Genomic DNA, 21,987 nt, shown 5'->3' with positions numbered 1-21,987 from the left:
AAGTCTGGCTGCTGCTGGCATATCTGGTAACTCAATGAGCTCAACGCGGTGGTGGCTACACCCTTCTCACTGGGTAGGTGACCCACCCCTCACCATGGAGGGCAGTGCCACCAGGATGTTTGCCAGGGAGTGGTGGGCAGGAGCTGGGCCTAGCAGAGGGACTGCAGGACTCCTGGGCTCCTATCCCAAGCCAGCTGCTGCCTCGCTGTAGGTACTTCGCCTTGCCAAGCAGGTCAGTTAGGGCCAAACTTTTTTCTTTTTTGGGGGGTTGCACAGGTGCTGGTGCCAAGCATGACATGTTGGGGCTGAACTTCAGGAAAGCCTTGGAGCACTCTCTGCATCTCAGCTTGCAGCACTGTGCCAGCCAGGCTCTCAGGATGGGTCTCAAGCCATGGCTACCTGCTTCTCAACTTGAGGAAGAATGGAGGCCAGTTGCTCAGACCAAGGCAGGAAAGGGTCTGCCCTCTGCTCCCTTTGGACCAGCAGATGCAATGAGGCTTTGCTCTCTCGTGACTTCCAGTAGCCCAGGTGATCTGGCTGCTTTTGGGGGTCAGCAACCTACCAGGCTCTGCCAGCCAGCATTGCCAGCCCTGCCCATCGCCATGCTCCTGCCATCCCAGCGAGTGGGATGGGACAGGGGGTACCAGGGATCCATCCACTCATGGCTCTGCTTCATGTTGTGGTCTCTGCTGGGAGCAGGAATGGAATTTGGATGGGGCTGGGTGTTCCCGTGTAGCGATTCCCCCAGGCAGGATCTGGCTCTGATGACTGTTCTGCACGGGGAAGAAATACCAGAGGAGTTACTCACGGCTCATTGGGGCATGATGTAGCAACTCCTCATCGGTTCCCCCCACCCTCCAGCCAAAGTTCCTCTTGTGATCTCCTGGGGAAAGTCCCAGCCCCCCCCCCACTCCCCCCCTGCCACCCCCAGAGACCTTCCCCACCCTTGCTGGAGCTTTCCAGAAGCAGGAGATAAGCTGGGGCTTTGGGTAAAAGGAGAAAGGACCCAGCAACCTGCTGTGTTGGAGGGGATTCACTGCCCCTTCGGCTCTTCCACGCTGTGTCTGGTGATGGGCACAAGACCAGGGCCTAAGAGAGCACCAGTCTAGGGTATCCACATCTGGACAGCTACAGATCTGGCTTCAGACCTGGCAGAAGTACAAACCAATCGGGCCAGCTCAGGTCTGTATTGCCTTTTCAGTGGTCACACTCAGGTCAGGTTTTCCCTTTGCTCTCCACAGCCGTAGGGGCACCAAGTGAGATTTATTTTTGGCCTGCTGGAAAATCTGAGATTTCCTGCCCCTGGGACTGGGAAGTTCAAACTTAGAGAAAACCACTGGACTTCATACGTGGCTCTAGCAGAGCCACTGGGCTGGTGGCGTCTTCTGCAACAGGGACCTTCAGGGACGGAGGAACTTCTAAAGCTTGGGCCAAAATACTTAATGAAACTGGAGCAAGCTCCACCTGCTTTTGCTAGCATGGACTTGCTGCCTTCTTTAGAAGCCTTCAGTGCCCTTTTCATGACATGCATGTGAAAAGAATGGCCATTTCTTTTTTCAGTTTTGGAACTCTCTTAGTGATTTGCCTCTGCAGGAACATGATGAGAAAGCTTTGGGAAAATCTTGTCCCCTCTACTGGAAATGTGCCTGGGCTGTTCTACACTGATGGTCGTTTCTCTCTCTTGGGTGAATCACTTTGAACCCTACCCATGTCAGCCCAGAACCACGTGCAGTGCTCTTCAGGTTGGAGATGTCCCTCACAGGGAATGAGGGGGCCATGCAGCAGAATGTGCAAGGCTGGAGCAGCTCAGCAGGCTCAGATAGTTCCTCCATGAGAAGAAACATCACCCTTTCATGGGACTGGGACAAATCTCATTGGTGGACCAGGGAGGCTAGTTTGTGGAAGAGAAGTTTGTGTTGACCATGGGGAGCCAAGCCCTCACTGGCAACTGGTTCTGGAGGTTCAGCAGTGGCTGTGGGGAAAGGAGGTGTCCTGCACACTCTCTGCCCAGCAGTGTGTTTGTTAGGATGGCTGCCTGGTAGCTGGTTCCCAGTTAGAGGAGCATGGGGACACTTTTTTGTAACCACAGGCACACTGGCCTCTTGCCTGTGGCTCCCAGACACTCAGCGTGGGAAGCCACAGAGCAGATCTTGAAGGTTGGTATTGCACTGGAAGCCAGCTGGCTCCGGGAGGAAATACGATCCTGCAACCAGAAAGCCTGTGCCCTGGAGCTGCCTACACCCAGAGCGTGCTGCCTGCAGCCCAAAGCACCCCTACAGCACAGTGCTTGCACCCCAGCCATGCCGCCCGCAGACCAACCAAGACCAAGGGATCTTCTTATGTTTGCCTCTGAATGTCCCTGGGTCCCAAGCTCAGACAGGGTCTCTGCAGAACCAAACAGCAGTAGGCACTGTGCTGGGATTCTCACCCTAGCTGTGCTAGCTTTACTGATATGCTCTTTGACAGTGCTATGTTCCCAAAACAGGGTGGCGAGGGGAGAGCAAGCTGCAGTCTTTGCAGATCCAGGATGCTCAGAGCCTGGTCCCTCACTGGGGGATGTGGTATGTGTTTGGGGCAACAGCCCTGCCCTGCATCACCTCTCTGCATCATCAAACACACCTTGTTGCCATTCCAGTCCCCTTACAGGGGTGTCATGTCCTGGGATCCAGCTGCTGCAGTGCAGGTGGCCTGGGATTAGCAAGCAGGGGAGTGAAAGGGCCAGTGCAGTGCAGGGAGAGCTCAGTGGTGAGTCAGTCATCACCTTAGGCAGCCCTCAGATCACAGGCACTTGCAAAGCAGCCCCTGGGAGGTGGGAAGCCAACGTCAAAGTGCTGGAGCATGATAAATGTGCAGAGCCCCACTGCCCTGAGCAGCACAGCCCTGGGGACAGAGGGGTTTGACCAGCCTGAGAGGGAGGGGGACATCATGGGGTTCAGTGCTTGGGGCAAAGACCAAAAGGCAAAGGTCTTGAGGATTTGGAAAAAGGGCCCTGATACTGGAGATGGATAATGGAGATGGAAAAGCAGGACCTCAGAAGGGAAAATGAACTGCTGGACTATGCCCTGTCAGACCAAATTCCCCCCATGGGAACAACATTGCTTTCATGCTCCACAAGGCAAGCCTGGATACCCCAAACCCCAAGCTGAGATGCTGGCTCTGCAACGTCACCAGCCCAAAGTCTTTGCTGCAGGGAGCCACTGGGGTGATCAGTTGTCCTGCTGTCCCTGCTGAGCAGGCAGACAGAGCCACAAAGGTGCCACAAGGTCACTGGAGCTGGACTTCCCTCCAGCACCTCCGGTATCCTCCTCTTTTCCTCAGCCCCTAAAACACAGTTGGCTCCAGAAGCAAGGAACCCATCCACTTGGTCCCTCCTGGAAGGGCAAAACCAGCCCTCCTGCCCAGGGGTGGCAACATGCAGTGCATCTGTCCCAGCTGATCCAGCCCTGGCTGCCTGTTGGAAGCGTTATGAAATGAGGACACAGGCCACTCCCTGCTGGGCCTGGGGCGCTCTCTTCCTTTCAGCCTGGTATTTTCCTTCTTGATTTAGTTTTTTTTTTAATTCACTTCTATTTTTTTTTGTGTAGCCCCAAGGGGTGCGCAGCCGTGGGAGGAGTGGGGAAGTTATCAGCCAGGAGATAGCAGCAGCATGATTCACTGCCTGGCCCCTGCAGGCTGCTGCAGCCGGATGGGTGCCCTCCCCACCACCGCAGCAAACTGCCATTTGTGGACCCCCATTGTCTGGCCCACCCTTGCTGGCTTCCCCTCTCCCTGCTCTCCTGCCCCACCATCCCTCCCCGGGAGGGCACAGCCCCCAGCCCCAGTATGGGCATGGGGGCAACAGCCAGGATTCCCATGGGATTGATGGGGTCCAGCATGCATCCAGCTGGGCAGGAGCCTCCCAGCAGCCACCCTGTAAGGGTTTGGTGTCCCTCCAGGGGGTCCCCACCTCCTGCCAGTCTACAAACAGCTAAGAGGGTGGTTATTATGGATGGCAGTAGAGCACCAGGAAGAAAACTCAGACAAGTAGGTCAGCAGCACTGAGGGTCCCCCTCAATCCTTCTGTCACCCTACAGGAGTAGAGAGCCCTGGGCAGCAGGAAGAGCAGGGTCTGCACCCCAAAATAACCTGTGCTGTCTCCAATCCACTTTTATTCACAATCAGAAAATAACTTACCATATAATAACACAGACACACACAGCACAGCCCCAGGCACCCTCCACTCCAGCCACAATGCTACGGCCCAAGCAAGCCCAGGCTCTGTCCTGGTAGAGGTGAGCCCCAGCCCGGGAAGTTGTGCCCCGTCTCCATCCCATGGGATGCTCCACCCCCATCCTGCTCAGAGCATAGCCTCGCTCGTGGTTAGAGGAACTTGTGCACAGTGCTAGTGTGTGTGTCGTCCCCCCAGCCTGTTTCCCTCCCACCCTGGGCTCCCCATGCCCTGCTATCCCCCACCCCACCCTGCTGCATGCCGCTGGGTGCCAGCGGGCACTCCCCCACCCCCATGCCCCCCCTCCGCCCCCCCCCAGTGGTGCTGGTGTCGGCGGTCTGTACAGCATGGCCGTGCGCTCCCCGGGGCCGGGAGCTTTGGTGCTCTTGTGTGGGGCTGAGGGGGCAGCGGGCAGCCCTGCCCTCCCCAGGTGACAACAAAGTGCTGATTTAGGAGGGTGCTGAGCATCTCCTCTCCTGCTCCCTTGAAGCCGAGGGAAGCAGGTATTGCAGCTCCACCTCCCCCCCAGCGCCAGTCCCCATCTCCCTCCCCTGGCGCAGGCAGGCGTGCTTGTCCCTGGCACCCTGGGGTGGGCACCCATTACTGCCTGGCTACTTGCAGACACTGACCCACTCAGTGATACGACATTCCTCGCAGGCCACGAAGCAGCACCAGTGGAACTTGCAGTTGCAGCGCTCACTGCGTGTCTGCCGCAGGATGTTGTGCCCACGGCCGCAGCACAGGCTCTCACAGTTGTCCATGCCCGGGCTGGTCTTGTTGCACAGGCGCCCTTGGGTGCCCAAGGAGTCCAGGGCTGGTTCCCGCTCGCAGAAGTCGGGTGACTTCTCAAAGTAAACCAGCTCGCTGATGCCAGCCCGGCGGCGATGCCGAGCATGGCCTGGCTCCAGCTGCCCGGCATTCCGGTTGTGAGGCCGGATGAGGGTGGCCCCATAGAAGCGGTCCTTGAGCAGGGACCCCACCAGGCGAAACTCGGGTGTCACCTGCCAGCACGTCTTCAGCTGGCAGCTCCCTGAGGTACCGTGGCATTTGCACTTCCTCCTCATGTTGTCCATCACCACCTGGGCGGGGAAGGAAGGACAGAGGGGGTTAGCATGCATTTTTGGGACTGGAGAAGCCACCATGGAGCTATGTGTGCATTTGCACTATGGGAACACCAAGGGCTGGCATGAGCAGCCATCAGAGCTCTGGAACTGCAAAGCCAGTGAGGCTGCACCCTGTTGCTGTGCCCAGTGCCACTCATGTCCCACACCCTGTCCCTTCCCACCCTGGCAGTACCAGCTGGCCTTTATGTTTCAGCAAGGGATTGGCACCTAAAGGACAAGGTGAGCTATCTGAGCACAGGGAGGAGAAGGAGCCTGAATTTCACTGTTGCTTAGCTCTGACAGCATCAACCTTATCCTGGACCCCAGTTAAAAGCCAGTGTGGCTGCAGCCGCACTGGACCCCCCAGTGCAAGGGTCTTCCACTCACCTCATTGCCAGTAGCACTGCAAGGAGGGCAGGTGAGAGGGATTCCTTCCCCTCCCCAGGGCTTTCCTCCCATAAAGCCCTTGTTCCAGGAGTCCTGGGAGCAGCTCCACTTTTAGCTCTTGCTTGCTTTCTGGCTTTCCAACCCTGGCCACAGCGCCGTGGAGGCTGAGGCACTGTCTCCCACCACCACCCAAATTCCAAGGAGGGATCGGAGATCCTCACAGCCTTGACTTGTGGTTTGTAGAGGCTGCAGTGAGGCTTATGCCATACATCCACCTCCCGCAAAGGGCCCAGGGTGTGTGGGCTGGGCTGTGGCTGTGGTTTGGGCTGGCCAGAGAGAGGAGCTCAAGCAGGGGCCAGAGGCTACTGTGGTGGTTAAGAAGTTCCTTGGGATCCCTGGGCAATACTGCTGAGCCCCCAGGCTGCATGCTGGAGTCCCCCTAGATACACCATCCCTACAAGTGTGGCCAAACCATCAATCTCCAGGGGCACGTCATGGCCACACATCCTCACACAGCCTGGAAAGAGGCAGTTTATAACGTCCTCTGCTCTGTCCCAATAAGGTTCCCTGCTGGGCTGTGTGCCCCCATATCCATGTGCTTAACACAGGTTTCAGCAAGTCCCTTTCTCATGCGGACATCCAAACACCACTAGGAGCTCAGCTGGGGCTTGCAGAATATCACAGGCTGATCCCCCCACCCAGGGCTACGCTCTGGGGCTCAGAGGATTCCAGGGGACACGTGGCCCTGCCCAAGGTCCTGTTCCCACAATGCTAGTCCTGCCCAGCCACCCAGCTTCATGCCTGCCACATGCTGCCTGTTCCTGCCTCCTCCTTGAGGGAGACATGTTCCAGGAGTGCCTTGTTTTGGTAGGGGTAAGTAGTTTTTATTCCTTGTTTTCTTGTTTTTGAGTAAATCTCCCTGTTGCTAAGCACTTATGGTAATGAAGGCAGGTCAGGGAAATATGCCTGGAGCTCGGGGCACATGGTGGAGAGGTCTGGGCTGGGCTGGAGTTTGGCTTTCATCCTGCTGAGAGTCCTGTCTCCTGCTGGGAAGAGCCTCCACCTCACAGGTAATGAGCTGCCTGGCCTCTCCACCATGTCCTGGGTGTGCCAGCCAGAACACCAGCTGCTCGCCACCATCCCTGTCACCATCCATGGGAACACACTGACACTGGCACCCCATCCTTTCCCACATTCCTTCCCTGCTGCATTGGCTGGACCAGGAAAATTCTGCATATAGGGCTGTGGCTGGCATGGTCACCACTGGGATGGAGAGGACGGTGGTGTGACAGCTGGACAGGGACTCATTTGTTTGCAGCAGGGGCTGGAAAAGGTGGCATGTGTGTGCAATCTCCATCACCTAAGCCATCACCTAAGTATCCCAAGCCCCAGCACCACAATACCCATCCATCCCTGACCAGCGACAGTTTATTCTCTCCCTCCTGCACAGGCAGTGCAGAGGGGACAGGACCCTGACACAGCTGGGATATCCAAGAAGCACCCATCTAAGACTTGGTCCCATGCTTTTGCCATTGGATCTTCTCCATGCACCCCTACCTGGCCACGTCCTTTCTCTGTCTCATAGACACCCAGGTTTGGCACATGCCTGGACTCGCTGGTGCTTTCTTTCGCACATTCCCAGCTCCTCCCAGACACGCTCATAAGAGCTTTATCGTAGTCTTTGTTGTGAGGGTAATGGGTAGTTCCTGGCTTCCTTTCATCCTCTCTCCCTCTCTGATCTGGTGAGTTAGGAGGACCTGCAAAGTCTCTTTCACACTCCTGCTGCTCCTTGCTGGGGAGCTTGCTCCCTTTCAGAGATGCAGGACTCCCATCTCATCTTGAGTTGGACCAACCAATAGTTGTATCAGGGCTTCCTATTCCAAGTCAAGACCAAGGTGACCATTGCCACTATCAGAGGATGCTGCACATCCCCTGCAGCTGCAATCCACTCCCCAGCTTCATAGCTGGAAGCAAATAAAAGGAAAACAATCTGGATGTTTCTGCCTGGTTTCGAACCAGGGACCTTCCGCGTGTCAGGCGAACGTGATAACCACTACACTACAGAAACCCATATCTTATAACATCTGGATGCCACCATTCATGGAATTGTCACCTCCCTCCAGCACTGCAGTGTCTGAAGTGGGAGACAGGCTCACCCATAGGCAGAGCACCCTTGGGACACATGGCAACCACAGAGAGGATGCTCAGAATCAGTGAGATGCTGGAAAGCTTTGGTTCTGCAGCTACTTGGTGCACGGAGAGGGATGGTGCATGGCAGGGCACGACACAAGCATCCACATCACTGCTCTGCTAAAGGGATTCAAGCCTAAGGACTTGGAAGGGAGGCCCACAGAGCTGCTGCATCCAGCACAGCTATTCCTTTCCTGGGAAATCCCAGTAGATTGCTCCTTATTACAGCAGAAAGATTGGTCCTAGGACTGAGGGGGGCTTGGGTGGGTGTGGGACCCACAGCATTGCTAAAAGAGCGGGTGAGGACCTGGAGAACCCATCCCCAGGCAATGCGGAAGGCCAGGACCAGCCCTGGCAATAATCATGGCACCAACAGGCACAGACCAGGCACAGCATCATCTCCTTTTCCAATGCCTGGCACCCACAGCCATCACAACCCAACTCGCACATGGCTCATACCCTCATCTCAGCAAGGTCCCTGAGCTGGGCACCCTGTCCAGACATTGCTTTCCCACCTGCACTGGTACCATTCCCTCCTTTATTCCTTCAGTCCCACTCTGCCTCTGCTTCTAGCTCCCAGGTTTCTTCCATTAGTCCAGATCTTCTCTCTGAAGCCACCAAGAGCTGACACTGCCAGTCCCATGCCTGCCCGCCCTTGAGGATAAGCAGACCCCAGGCATTTTTGCTGTTGCTGGATCCCACAGGAAACATTTCGTGACATACTGCTAGAGGAAATATTCCTCTCTCACCTTCCCTTCCTTCTGCAGGGGCCTGTATCATTTCCCTTGGGAAACAGGCAACACAGACCACAAATTTCTGAGCACTGCCAAGAGTCCCAGAGATCTGGTGCATGCAGAGATGCAAGGGAGTCAGGATGAGCGCTGGAGTCACAACTGGAATGGGGTCTTGCCCAACTTGGGGCAGAGCAGCCTGCAGAGGATTTAGCTGCATAAGACTGAGTGAGCCTTCACCACACACAAGCAAAAAAAGCCAAACGAGACAAAAGCTTCTGCTTTCCCCAAGCATTTAGAGCTTGGCCAAACTGGGATGGCTTCTCCAGGGTGGTAAAGCTCAGCTCCAGCACCAGGGAAGGGCACACATCAAAGTCCGGCTCTGCAGCATCATAGCTGCCTTCAAACATGTTCAAAACAAGAGGCACATCCAAATGTCTGAGCCATCCCAAGGAAACACTCCCTGTGGAATTCTGATCTTTAATTATTTATTCATGCAGCCACTACACAGCCCCCTGCACTGCCCTGGCAGCATGTGGCTGGGGTCTTGGGGACAAATATCCTGCTAGATTCACGGGATGGGGTCCTCCAGGCTCCTGCAGGGAGTAAAGGCAGTCAGGGAAATGCAGCCATCCTCCCAGCCTCTCTTGCCTGCATGCTTCTTGGCTCCAGTGTAGGCTGCTTTTAAATATCAGCTTCCAGACAGAGTGAGGTACTAATTAGTACCTTTAACAAGACCTGACATCATAAGAATGGAGGGGAGGCTGTCCTGCTTGCCTGGACAGGCTCCAGCACCCCTCTAGATCTGGAGGATGAGGCTGTGGGTTGTCACCTCTGCTCCCAAGGGGATGCTGCATTTCCCAGCTGGTATAGACGCCCACTGCCTGGCTCAGTCTTGCTCACATCTGCCTCCTCAGGACCCCGGTTCTCTTTCTAGAGGCAGAGACGTGGGTGGGTGCTACAGAATCTGTGCTGTGTCCCCATGATGCCAGTGACTTTTTCCTCCCTGTCTTTAGCTCCCTTCCACTGCAGTGCCTGAGAGGCAGGAGCTGGAATCATTGCTGTGCCATCCCAGGAGCACCACTGCAGCACAGGCAGATGACAGTGGCCTGGGACAGTGTCCCTTGGCAAGGGGACAGCAGCAATGCTCATAGATACCTTTCCCAGCAGAGATGCTTGACAGACACCTCTTTGCAGCCCTGCCCCTCAAAGGGCATCACTGCCTTTGCTTTGGGCAAAACTGGGAAGAGAGTGTGCCTTGGGGGAAATCCCAGCCTCACACGTGTCCCACGGCAGCCAGCATGAGCCCCTCACAGCCCTTCCACACATGTCCTGGGGACCCTGTTCCCACCACCATCTCCCCACAACTCTCCCCATTGTTCCACTCACCTGCCGGCCCACACGGTTGTTGTGGAGCCGCATGCGAGAGTGGATGTCCCTGTAGGTTTCCCGGGAATCGAGGAAATCCTTGGAAAACTTCTCCCCATAGTCTATGTCAGGGCTGCACCCTCCCCATTCCCAGGAGTCCTGGAGGCCGGGGGTCTCTGCCGGCATGTGCTCCATGTGCACCCCATGCACCATGCCTTTGCCACGGTTCATGGCTTCCAGCTGGAGACGATGCAGCTTGCGCCGAAAAGCCTCCTCATCACCCCGGCGCTTCTGGTCACAGCCACAGGCCTGCAGCTTCCCGAGGGCACAGGCATTGGATACAGCGTGCACCACACCAGCGGCGGCAATGGCGTAGGCAAAAGCGCTCTCTCGAAAGCCTGCAAGGAAGGAGAGAGTGGGGCTCAGGCTGGGTGGCATGACCCCTGTGGGGGCTGGATGAGCTCAGCATCATGCTGGGGTGTAAGGAGTCAGAGGTTCAGCTTGTGTCTTGGTTTTTCCTGATGCACCAGCTTCCACCTGGAACATAAGTGAATCCCCACTCTGTGCTCTCCAGCCCCATCCTCACCAGGACACACTGCTGCCCTGAAGCCCAGCCCTGCCCCAGCTGGGACCCCAGCTTCCACCATCACCCTGCTCTCACATCACCCCAGGAGATGCCACCACAGAGCTGCTCAGGCATCAGTGTCATGGCTCTGAGGCAATACCTCCTCCCCACTCCACTCAGAGTTTCCTACTACATTAAATATAATGCTGGCTGAGGAATACTTCTGCTGAGGAACGGGCCACTTTTGCTTACTAGCAGAGTGCAGATCAGGCAGTAACAGGAGCAGGCAGCACTGCTTGTCGAGCCCCATTCGTCTGTCCATGTCCCTTCCCTCCCTGAGCCCCGCCAGCTCCCACAAGAAGCTCTAAATGTGATACCACGGTGGAAAAAAAATAAGCATCCCTAGTCAGTTAGAGCATGCCATGACCACACCATGCACTGCCAGGGCCGGCAGCTGGTTGTCATTAAACGCTGGGGGAGCTAGGATGTCCGCAAGCATCATTAGCTGGGAATGGGGTAGATGGGGACAGGGACAGATCCCAGAGAAGGGGCTCCATGGTGCTCTGTGGGGCTGCGAGCTGGGCTGCCTGAGGATCTCTTGGTTTCACTGAAGTCAGGTAAAGACCTCCTCCTACCCAGGAATTTCTATTTCATTTGAAATGCAAAGTAATATTTTTGTTTGTAGTTCGCAGGCCAAGCGGGGAGCCCACAGTGCCCTTTGCTTTGGTGCACAGTGACCAGCCCCAGCACGAGGCAAGAAAGGAGGGAGAACCAGATTTTGTGCTGTTGCTTCACACGTGAATAAACAAATAGCTGGAGCTCCCAGCCTCTCTCCCTCTGTTGGACAAGAGCAATTTGATCAGCCCTGGCTTTGCCACAGCTGAACAGATAATAGGTTTTGGGGCACTTTCTTTAGCAGATCCATGCCATCAAATGGGGGCCTTGGGTGAGCACCCCAAAGCACAGATCCTGGGCAGGGACTCTGCCAGCTCCCTGCCTGCACTGCGGAGTCAGGAGAGGTGAGAGCACAACCGCTCCCCGCCGCCGTCGCCTGTCCTTGGCAGCGCTCCCCATCACGCATGTCTCCTCCGTGGTTCGCTGCTGCCCGCTGAGCAAACACTATGATCTTATTAAAGGGAAATGAAATGCAGCTCGGAAACCTGCATTTAAAGTCATGCTGCTCTTTTGTGTGTTAATTTGACACTGGTGCATTTAAAAAATTAACGAGGTGCTGCTTAAAAGCCAGCAGGAGTCTCTCCCAGCTTCCCCTTGGTGTGGGACAAGCTTGCTCTCAGCCTGCCTCTTTCCATGCACAAGTTGAACAACATTTTTCAGCGGGCAGGTAATGGGGCTGCTGGTGCGTACACTGTGCCGTGCAGCCTCCCTGGGGAGAGCGCTGGCAGGCAGCACCTGCAACACACCCACAGCGCTGCTAGAGCAGGAATGCCCACATCTGGGGAACTTCAGTCCCCAGGTGAGCAATGGAGGATGGAGAACCAGCACAGAAAGGTCTCCTTGATTCCCAAATGCTCCCCATATCAGTTCTCTGACTCCACAATCTGGGCCCACTCCAGCCCTTCATAAGCCAATGGTGAGCACAGCCCAACTTGTCAATGCCACCCTGCTCAGCATCCCCAGCTCCTCGCACAGCCGGTGCATGGGGATGGAGGCAGCAAACCCTGCACCCAGCACAACACTCTCCTCTCAGCCCTGCCTTCCCATTAGCCTCTTTCTCACACATTTCTCCAGCCTAACAAATAAATTCCCATGTGGCATCTCCTTAAAATCCCTTCTGGAGCCCAGACAGAAGCTCTACCCCACCCAGTCCGTCTAGCAAGCCCGTCTCCTTACACGTAAAGAGGTCAGGTTCGTTTGGTGTCCTCCATGGCTGGGAAGACCTTGGGGTCAAGCCCCAGTCCTCCTTCCTCTACTGCTCTTCAACCATATGAGAGTTGATGGATGAGGTATGGGTCCTTGCCCTGGAGCTGCCATCCTCTAGGCTGTGACCAAGCGACAGACTGGCCCCCAGAGCACAACATCACAGCGTTCCGGGAGTCTTGTTCCCATCTTGCCATGGTCATTTCCCTGCTCAGTATCACTCTGCCTGGCCTCGCCACTCTTCCCTGCCTTCTCTGCCTTCTTCCCTCGCCTGCTCTCATGGGGAGCTGTGAGAAAAGGGGAGGAGATGGCTAAGGCAGCACTGGGACTGCAGCAGCCATGACAGCATGGTTCTGCTTGGAGGTTCAGTTTAGATTCCTTGATCTACCCCAGCCACACCAGAGACAGAGGATTGAAGCAAAGCAATGAACAACATGGCTGCAGGTGACAACCACCAGCCTTGTGGGCTCAGTGAGGGTGGGAGCTTCCAGGAACCGCAGCTGAGAGCAGCATGTGGTAGCCAGCCCAGAGCCCTTTGGAGGGAGGCTCTCCAGCTACCCCAGCCACCTAAGACCTTGGCAGTGATTTTTGAGTCACCATATCCCTCCAGAGACCACAGAAGAGGTATAGCTGTGGGAGGAATTAGAAGTATTGATGCCCCCCTGACACCACCACTGGCATCCAGCCTGCCATGTACTCAAAGGCCTGTGCTGGGCAAGGAGGACAAGTCTGAAATCCCAGCCTGAGGTCAAATCCCAAAGTGGCTTTCTTAGCAGGGGAAAGTTTTCCCCGTCAAGATGTGCCTAGGAGGTAGGGGGTCATTTAACAGGACCTCAAGTCCCAGCAGCACTGGCTCTGCCATGGTTGCTGCAGTTCCTCCATCTCTCATGTGGATGTGGGATGAAGGCTACAGGGCTGGCTCAGGCACAGCTATGGGCTCCATGGTCTGGAGGCAAGGGAGAGCTGGAATTGTGGCCTTCCTCTCACAGCTCACCATCACACCCAGGCAGCAATTCTCTCACAGCACCCATCACTGAGTAGGATCAAGGGAGCAGGAAGGACAGCCTCATCCAGGCTCACCCTAGGGTACCCCAGGGATGCTCAGCTGTCCCCTTCATGGGCAGAACTCCCAAGGAGTGGGGCGTAGCTGCCAGGAGCTGTGGGCATATCACCCCAGTCCTGATATAAGGCAGAGGAGAGCTTCACCCGGCGCCTCTTGTGAGTCCTGCCAAGACAGCCAGTCCCGACACGCTGCCTCTTTCCCAGCCCTGCTCCCTCCCCTCTCCCTAATTAAACTGCAGGTGAACCTGCCAGGGTCTGGCCCAGCACCAGGCGCTAAATGCCTCCCTGCAGATCCCGACTTGCCTCCCTGCACCTTCTTGAATGTGCCAGGGACAGCCCGCAGCCCTCGCTCCTCGTTCGTCCATGGTGCTCTGAGCCAGCAGCCCTCTCCATTGTGCAGGGTGCAGGGAGCCAGGCCCAGCCCTGCATCCTCGGGAATGCTGCCTGGGCCCCAGGGTCTCACTTGCACCCATCAGTGGGGGGAAGGTCCAGGGAATGGGGGCACCCACAGGGATGAAGCCAAGCACCCAAAGCACCCACATGTGCTTCAGGGCCAGGTGGGCAAAGCCCTTGGCTTGCCCGGGGGTACACAAAATCCTGCCAGCAGCCCAGCTGCAGGTGCGCCAGGCCAGGCGCTGCGGTCTGCGGGCACTGGAGCTTGGCTGGGACTGTGCAGAGCTGGGTGCTGGGGTCCTGAGCTTGGCAGCATCTCCCCGGATAGCTGTAACAGCACCTGCCTCCCTCAGCACACAGGAAAGACTCCCCAAGCTCCATTTCACAGCTGGCTGGGTCACAGCACCTGGTGTTTCCAGCTTTGCAGGGAGTTCCCCACTCCTTGCTGTAAGAAATCAAGATTTGGCCATGGCCATGCAGACCCCTTGGCACCAGTGAGCCCTTCTAAGGTGGGCACAGGGCATGCAAGCATCACCCATCCCTCCAAAGGCTGCAGGAACCAGGAGATACTGCACTCCAGAGCTGTGTTCCCTCCATCCATGTCCCCTCGACACCCAGCCCCTCCTTGAGGGTCCCATTTCTTTCAGAGCTCCATATAGCTCTGAAAGGTTGCAGGGAACAGCAACCTTTGGGATAGGTTGGGATAAGCAAAGGAGAAGTCAGTCCCATAGCACACTTCAGACAGCCCCTGCCCGGCAGCCAGACAGTCCCAGCCCAGCTGGCATTGCACATGCATACGAGACAAGGACCAAGACTCAGTGACCCACCACCATCCACAGCTTGGTTTTTCGCAGGCAGCCAGGCATGGTTCAGCCCAGTCAAGCCACACAGTGCCTGATAGCCCACAGATGCTGTGGTGGGACCACATACCAGGAGCAACAGGCCATCCCTCCAGCGAGGTGGACACAATTGTGCTGCTCACCCTTAGAGCAGGAGCAGGGGACCTATCTCCATTGCCAGTGCAGATGCAGCCACCTGCCTCCACCTCACTGCTCCATCCTCCTACATCTTCTGGGGCCAGGAGAAGATGTCTCTGTCAACCAAGCCAGCACATGGAGTGAGAGGGAGGTACAGCAGAGAGGGATGGGACCAGGGACAGCACTGGAGGGTGCTGGCAGCAGTGACTGTGTCAGAAGATGGGCAGGAGGGTGGTGAATACATAGGCAGCCATCTGAGAAGCCTGGAGAGACTGGACGAGTATTTGCAACAGCAATGTTGAGCCTGGATGCCCGTGGAAGGGATGTTGGCCAAGGAGGATGGGGGTGCAGATGGCACTGGAGACTCAACAAAGGGTACAAGGGACATCCCATACCCCAAGGGTGCAGCACCAAAAGACCAAACCTGAAAAACCCACAGACCATGGCAGGTCTCAAAAGAACCCAGGGCCTCTGTGAGAGCAGGGATGGTTAACTTCTGGGCACCCCTCTGCTTGCTCTCTGCTAACCTGTTGTTGGGCCTCACAGCTGCTGTTCCCTGCACCCCAGGGATGGAAGCATGTCCTTGCTGCCTCTGGCAGGTCTGTGCTCTGCCCAGGATGCTGTCAGTGTCCCTGTCACCAGCTATGCTGCCCAGAAGCCACTCCAGACTCTTAGCCCTATCCGACTTGAAACCTCTCTGCTCCTTCCTGGCTCCTCAGGGCTTGCACTCAAACTTTTGGGATCAGCTCAGTGGGATGAGGAGACAGGCACTCATTTGCTATTGTCCTCTGCTCCATCCCCAGGGGGATGAGCCCCCTGGATACTGGACAGAGTGTGGGACAGGCACTGTAGGACAGCTTGGGACAGTGCTATGCCCTGCCCAGCTCATGCCCCTACTGGGGAAGATGTGAGAGATGCAGGAGGATGGGGCAGAGTTGGGGAGAGGAGCCAAGTGGGGAGAGTGGGAGGGAGAAGCTAGCTACAAATAATTTAAAGTGAGATTCATGCATGGCTGAACTGATGGCAGAAGAAGTGGGAAAAGGAATGAAAGATTAAAGGGGTCTGTCACTTCGGGTTACAAACAATGATCCTACAAGCACGTTGCGTTCCCAGGCACGGCAAGGATGCGGCAGGGCGCAGAGCAGAGACCTGGTCCCCGGGGGTCAGATGCATTAATGTCAACGGCAGAGTCCACACCCCTCGCTTCCACCACTCGCCTCTCCTCCAGTACCAGGCTCCAGAGATGCATCCAGCATCCCTGCTCTGATGGCTGCATCTGTGACAGATGGAAGGCAGAACTCAGAGCTCCAGCACTGTTATTGAGGGACACCAGCTTCAAGGCTTGCTCCATGTCAGAATGGCTCTGACCAACTGCACGGGATAGCCTGGGTGCTTGGGGCTCATCCTGCACCCTTTGCTGCCAAAACAGGAGTGCCATGAGGTGCCTGCCTGCTCTGCTGCTCCAGCCCTACCTCTATCCTTCCCTGCTACTGGGTGTTGGGTCTCCATTCCAGAGAATGGGATCCCACCAGTGCTGAGAGCCTGGGCTGAGCCATATCCAAGAGCTCAGGACTGGTGCAAGAGTCCAGGGTCTGTGGAAGTCCCCACTCCCATCGGTCACAGCCCTGACAGCAGGAAGGACTGCAGTGGCACATAAGACACAAGTGAGATGCAAGTCACTGGCTCCCAGCAGCCAAGGTGGGCTGAGTGAGGGATGTAGGTCAATGCTCTCTGCTGCTGGTGCTTCTCACCCAGCTTGGTGGGAGCCAGAGCAAGGAAGCTTGTCTGGGTGTGTAAGCAACTTGAGCCAGCAAGTCGATGTCTCCTGCCGCCCCGAGGAGACTAGAAGTGAACTGCATTCCTCAGAGGACCTGGAAATACCTCGATGCTTATCAGGGCTGACAGTCCCCACCCTCCCTGCCAGGCCCTAACCTGGGCGCTGCTCACAAGGGAAGAGAAGCTGCCCTTCTCCAGGCACCAAGGTTCTGAGAGTGACCAGGGTTGCTCCATGGCAGGACCACAGCCATGATGCAACACATGCTCCAAGGTAGCATACTGTCCAGTGAGGCTGTCCAGGCTGCCCTGGACATGAGGGACCTTCAGACATCAAAATGCTTCTGTGCCCCCCTCTCCAGCCATCTCCCCACCTGCTACAGCCACCTATGGGCTCCTGTCACCACATCTCCTCAACAGCATGTAAGCCTCAAGCTGCCAATCTCTCTTCTGTAAGACTCTCCTTGTAGTCCCAGGGAAAGAAGATGTAGATGTGGATGTTTAGAGAAGAGGGGATGGACACAACTCTGCTGGGCATTAAGCTAGAAGGTTCACAAAGCAGGTAGGTGAGCAGTTTCTTTGATAGTTTTCACCTTCCTTGGGACCTGGAAGAGTGATATGTGTGCTGGGAACCTTGCCTGCCCTCAGTACCCTACTGCATGCCACTGGTACCATATCATCCTCTCCTGCCCATGGTCTGAGACAATGGGCACTTAGAAGTGTGCTGAGGCCCAGGCTTCAAGAAAGGGTACTTAGGTGAGAAGATACATTCATGTCCTGTAAAAGAACCCATCAGGTCACAACCTTAATCTGCACCATGCAGGGCAGTCCCTCTGCATGCAGAGACGGCTTCTGAGGGAAAGAGTATCCATCAGGGAGACTGAAAAAGGCAGAGCCAGCCATGACTGCAAGGGAGATGAGGAGACCATGGAACCAGGGCTTGGCAGAATGTGGAGAGCTAGGAGAGCTCTCCCTGCAGGACAGCTGGGGGCTCTGTGGGAAGACGAGCCCCCAGGAAAGCCTATATCCCTGCCCTCCTGTGTCACCATGCTTTAGGGTCCCACAAAACAGAGTCCTTAGCTCTCTGTGTTGGAAAGCCAACACAAGGCGAGGACTCCAGGGTGACAGGCTCACAGAGGTATGTCCCACTAGCATTCAGCTAGTGGCATTTCAGCTCACCATGACACACTGAAACACCATACCTGGAGCAGGAATGAGCCGAGACGCTCATTGCATCCACCAAATCAAATCCCAAAGCATGGCATCCACCTTCAGACCCACCAACTATGCTGCACACCCATGGCACTGCTCCAAATATCAGCCTGCTCCACAGAGGGAGAAGATGCCAGAAAGTGGTGGGGCCTGGAAGGAGCCTTAGGAGCAGCTGGGGCTGGTCAGGGAGGAGCATTTCAGGACAAGGGCCAACGCAGGCACAAAGGTGCATGGAGCAGCTTTGCACAGTGCAGTGGTCCTTGGTCTGTCAGACCCTGAGGTTTCTCTGCTTTCATCCATGGGGATGCTGAAGAGCTGGTCTCATCCCCTGGGCCAAGGAAGAGCTGTGCAGGAGCCCGTGGGGAGCCCATGAGGGCTCCTAAGAGCAGGGGCTGGACAGAGGGAGAGGAGGGGAGCCATCCATCCTTACCTCTGCTGAAAATTATGCTCTCATACGGAATCTTGTTCTTGGTCTCAAGGCTGGAGCAGTTCCAGCGCTGGTCCCGGAACTGGTGCTGGCACTCATGGATGGCAATCTGGATACCCTGGATGGCCGAGGCAGTGACGTCAGGGTGGCGCACACACACCTCCAGCTGCCGCCGCGTCAGCCCCGGCAGGGTCAGGCACACCGTGTTGGCATTCAGCACTGGCTCCGACGGCAGCTTCAGGCCCAGGATCTCATTGGAGCAGGAGCTGGGAGGGAAAAGGACACTCTTGAGCTCAGAGTAAGCAATGTGTCAACCACTCATTTTTCCATTTGGGGAGGGGGAAAAGTTGGGGGGAGGACACACATGGAGAAGGGAGATACTACACAGGACAGACTGTGCTCACTGCCTCTAGGGAAGGCTGGGAAAACCCTGGGCACAACGGCAGCTCTGCCAGGCAGAGATGTCCCAGCAGCACTGGGGCTGCAATCCCTTCCAACCCCATGAGCACAGCCCAGGCATCCTAGCCGCCTGTGCCCAGCAGCAGCCAAATTTGGCCCTCCTGACTCTGGACCCCAGCATCTCCCAAGGCTGCACTCCCTCTGTGTGCTCCCCCAGGGATCTCCCACACTGGCCAGGAAGTGCAGATTCTCAGGCACAGATTGCCCCAGCTCACCTTCCCTAGAAGGCATGGTTTTCCCCTGGGGAGAATCTAGAGACCCTGGAGTAGGAGGCTCATTCCAGGTCCAGCTCCATCCCTGTTGCTGGCTGATCTGCCCCCTGCATCTTCTGTATCCCCCCCACACTGCTGGTCCTCCCAAGTGAGGTAAATAAAGGGACCAACCTCTTCCTTTCAGCTCAGAAGTGAAACCTGGAGCCAAGCACTGTGCAAAGTACCCTCAAGATCCCAGCAACAATCCCAAGTCCACCATCACATCCTAGCCCCATTGAACCCGATGCCAGTCGCCACAGAAGCACCAAGACCAGCAGATGGATGGGTGCAAGGAGAAGCACATGACTCATGGCAGGGGTGCAAGTACTTATACAAATATAGAGGCTACCTGGGAAAACACGAAAGAAGATGGGATGTGGGATGTGGGGAAACAAAGCATGTCCAGAGACAGATGCCTGGAGCTAAGACAGCAGTACACATGACAGATGGATACAGAGAAGGAGATGGTAGGAAGTGTTTGCCCAACTGCAGGGAATGGCTTGAAGGACCCTGGGATCAACAGTGTCCAAGCGGAGGACCCACAAAGCAAGCAGCAGGCAGTGGGATGCCAAGCAGCATCCAGCAGCTTGCAGCAGGGTCCACTGGGAGCTTAGGACCACACTGCTGCTTGCTCATGACAGCTTGGTCCCAGCTGGGAGCTCTCTCCAGGAAAGGTTCCCTTTTCCCTGGGACAGTCAAGAGCTGGGTCCCTAGGACCCTAGGACCCTAGGACCCTAGGAGGAGCAAGGAGCTTGAAGCCCTCTGAACTTGGATTTCAGAAACAAGACTTGGAGGAGCATGCTGGAGGAAGGACTGCAACTGCCAGGTCTTGGGGAGAAAGGTTACTCCCCCTCTGCTCCTTCAAATCCTGCAAACCTGGTGCAGGTGCATGGACAGAAGCAGCTGTCGGGGATCAGGAGCTGAGTTCCCCAGCTCAGCACTCACCCAGCTCTGGAGGAGGGGTTCAGCCCCAGGGTCCCTGCTGAATTACAGCTTGCTCAGGAGGAAAGAGAACTGTCAGGGCCAGGCTGCTGCTTTCTCCAGCTTTCTAAGGGTGTTTATACCCATCCCACCACTTTTCTGGGTGGTATATAGGTCTACCCCAGTGCAAATCCACAGTGACTGCAACAGGAAGAGTCGAGGTGGAGCAAAGAGAGAGGAAGGGGGTGCCTCCCTCCAAAGCCCCTACACAGGAGAGGAAATCTGCCCGGCTTCCTATGCTCATTCACACTGTCGAGCAAGCCCTGGCTGACATGAGATGCACAGCAGAGCGCAGCTACCACCATCCCCAAGCCCAGCAGCTCCTGCCCCAAGCACTGCAAGGACCTTGTTCTCTGCCTGTCCTGAGCCAGAGACCGTGCCTGCCATCTTTTTCCAGGGCATCCCGGGATGGGGGGGGGGGGAATGTTATGGTCCTTCTCCCTATTGTACTGCAGGGAAACTGAGGCAGGGGCCCCAGAGAGCAGAGGGCAAGTCCTTCTGCGTTTTGCTCCACCCAGGGCTCAAGGGGGCCAGGGACCGGCAAGAAGCTGTCACTGTCACACTTAGGAGGACACAGCGCTCCCCCAGCTCTCTTCCCCCTTGAAATCTGGATTTAAACTTGATTTCACGGTGACAAGCCCCCAGGTCACAGGCTGCAGCGGCTGCTGCTTTAATTAATACAAGTCCCAACGTTAACAAATTATATTTAAAGGGGCTAGAGGGAGGGGGAAGGGCGGGGGATACCCCCCCAAACACACTCATATCAGCACCAGGGTTAACCCCTGGCTGCCTGCAGTGCACAAGTTTGGGAGCGGGCCGAGGGGAGCTGGAAACAGGCAGGGGTGGTGAGTGTTGGGGGACCGTTTTCTGGAAAGCGATCAGCCCCTTCTTATCCCCCTCGCCTTTAGGATCGGCGGAACCAGGGAGGGTACACAGGGCGATTCAGTGGGTACCGAATCCCACGGGAGTGACATCCTTGCCGACATCGCCCCGTCCTCCGAGGTGAAGGGGGGAAACTGAGGCAGGCTGGAGGCAGGGTGCTGGAGGAGCTCCGGCCGGGGAAGAAGGGGGAAAGCCTCCCGGAATGGGGGAAGCCGCGCATCCAGCTGGCGCTCCGTCGGGACAGGGGAAGGCGGAGGGGGAGCAGCGGTCCTGACAGCGCCTTGAGCGGGGGGCCGCCACCGTGCGGGGCCGGGCCGGGGCGGCAGGACCCCCCCGGAGCGTCATGGGCAGACCGCCCCCGGTGCGGGACTGGGCGCGGCGGCTTCCCGGCGCCCTTCCCGTGGGGCCGGAGCGCTCGGCGGCGGGGCTGGGGATGGGGGGGTGCAGCTCCTACCTGGGTACCCAGAGGCTGAGCAGCAGCGAGCAGAGTCCGTGGGCCAGGGCCGGGCGCATCTTCGCTGGGGCAGCGGCTGTGCGGGCTGCGGGCGGGCGGGCGCCTTTGGGGCAGGGGCGGCGGGGCTCGGCGCTGCTCTCTGCCCGCTTTGTTTGTTGTGGGTTGTTTGCTTGTTTGTGTTTTCCCCTCTCCTCCCTCTCACTGGCTCCCTGCGCGCCGGGGCTCGGCTCGCCGGGGCGGCTCTGCCATCCTCCCGGGATGCCCCCCCCGCCTCCCGCCGCCCCGGCGCCCTCCGAGCCCGGCGAGGGCTGCGCGCCCCCCGCCCTGCCCGCCACCGCCCCGCCGCGCACAGCCCCCCGGCTCAGCCCCCCATGGCGGGACGCACCGGGGGGCCGGGGGGGCCCTCGGCCCGCGGGGTGCTCTCCCCCGCCGCTCCCCAGGGCGCCCCGGGGCTCCGGGGCCGCGGCGAGCGTGGGCAGGGCTCGCCGGGCGAGCGGCTCCGCGGCTCCCGCGGAGCCCGCAGGCACATGGGGAGCCGCGGCCCCCCCGCCGCCCCCCGCCGCCGGTGTCGCCGAGCCGCCGGCGGAGCGGGCAGGGTCGCGGACGGAGCGCCCCGGGAGCGCTGGGCGCGGAGCGGCGGCGGCAGCGGCTCTGCCTGGGATCGCGCTGCGCCGAGCATTACTCAGC

At 57.4% G+C, this 21,987-nt stretch overlaps 1 protein-coding gene and 1 non-coding gene across 2 annotated transcripts; both read right to left on the bottom strand.

Moving 5' to 3' along the window:
* Nucleotides 1–4,730: 4,730 nt before the first annotated feature.
* WNT10A (Wnt family member 10A) lies at nt 4,731–21,484 on the bottom strand. Its single transcript, XM_051786625.1, has 4 exons — nt 21,301–21,484; nt 18,277–18,539; nt 10,008–10,384; nt 4,731–5,286 (listed from the first exon to the last, which is right to left on the bottom strand). The coding sequence occupies exons 1-4, from the start codon at nt 21,357–21,359 to the stop codon at nt 4,819–4,821; spliced, it is 1,167 nt and encodes a 388-aa protein (XP_051642585.1). The 5' UTR covers nt 21,360–21,484; the 3' UTR covers nt 4,731–4,818.
* TRNAV-GAC (transfer RNA valine (anticodon GAC)) lies at nt 7,693–7,765 on the bottom strand. The gene has a single exon. It is a non-coding gene; the product is annotated as a tRNA-Val (tRNA).
* Nucleotides 21,485–21,987: the final 503 nt, after the last annotated feature.

This window comes from Manacus candei, unplaced genomic scaffold (genome assembly GCF_025592945.1).
Source record: "Manacus candei isolate 608988 ecotype Guabito, Panama unplaced genomic scaffold, ASM2559294v1 h1tg000023l, whole genome shotgun sequence".
Lineage (NCBI taxonomy): Eukaryota > Metazoa > Chordata > Aves > Passeriformes > Pipridae > Manacus > Manacus candei.
Note: the sequence above shows the minus strand (reverse complement) of the source record. Positions and strands in the feature narration are given on the sequence as shown.

Excerpts from the sequence above, each read along its gene's own strand:
- WNT10A (XM_051786625.1), bottom strand. The coding sequence starts at position 21,359 with ATGCGCCCGGCCCTGGCCCACGGACTCTGCTCGCTGCTGCTCAGCCTC. Across the intron at positions 18,540-21,300 it reads CTCAGCCTCTGGGTACCCAG|CTCCTGCTCCAATGAGATCC; the intron begins GTAGGAGCTGCA and ends TTTCCCTCCCAG. Across the intron at positions 10,385-18,276 it reads GAGCATAATTTTCAGCAGAG|GCTTTCGAGAGAGCGCTTTT; the intron begins GTAAGGATGGAT and ends CCTTCCTTGCAG.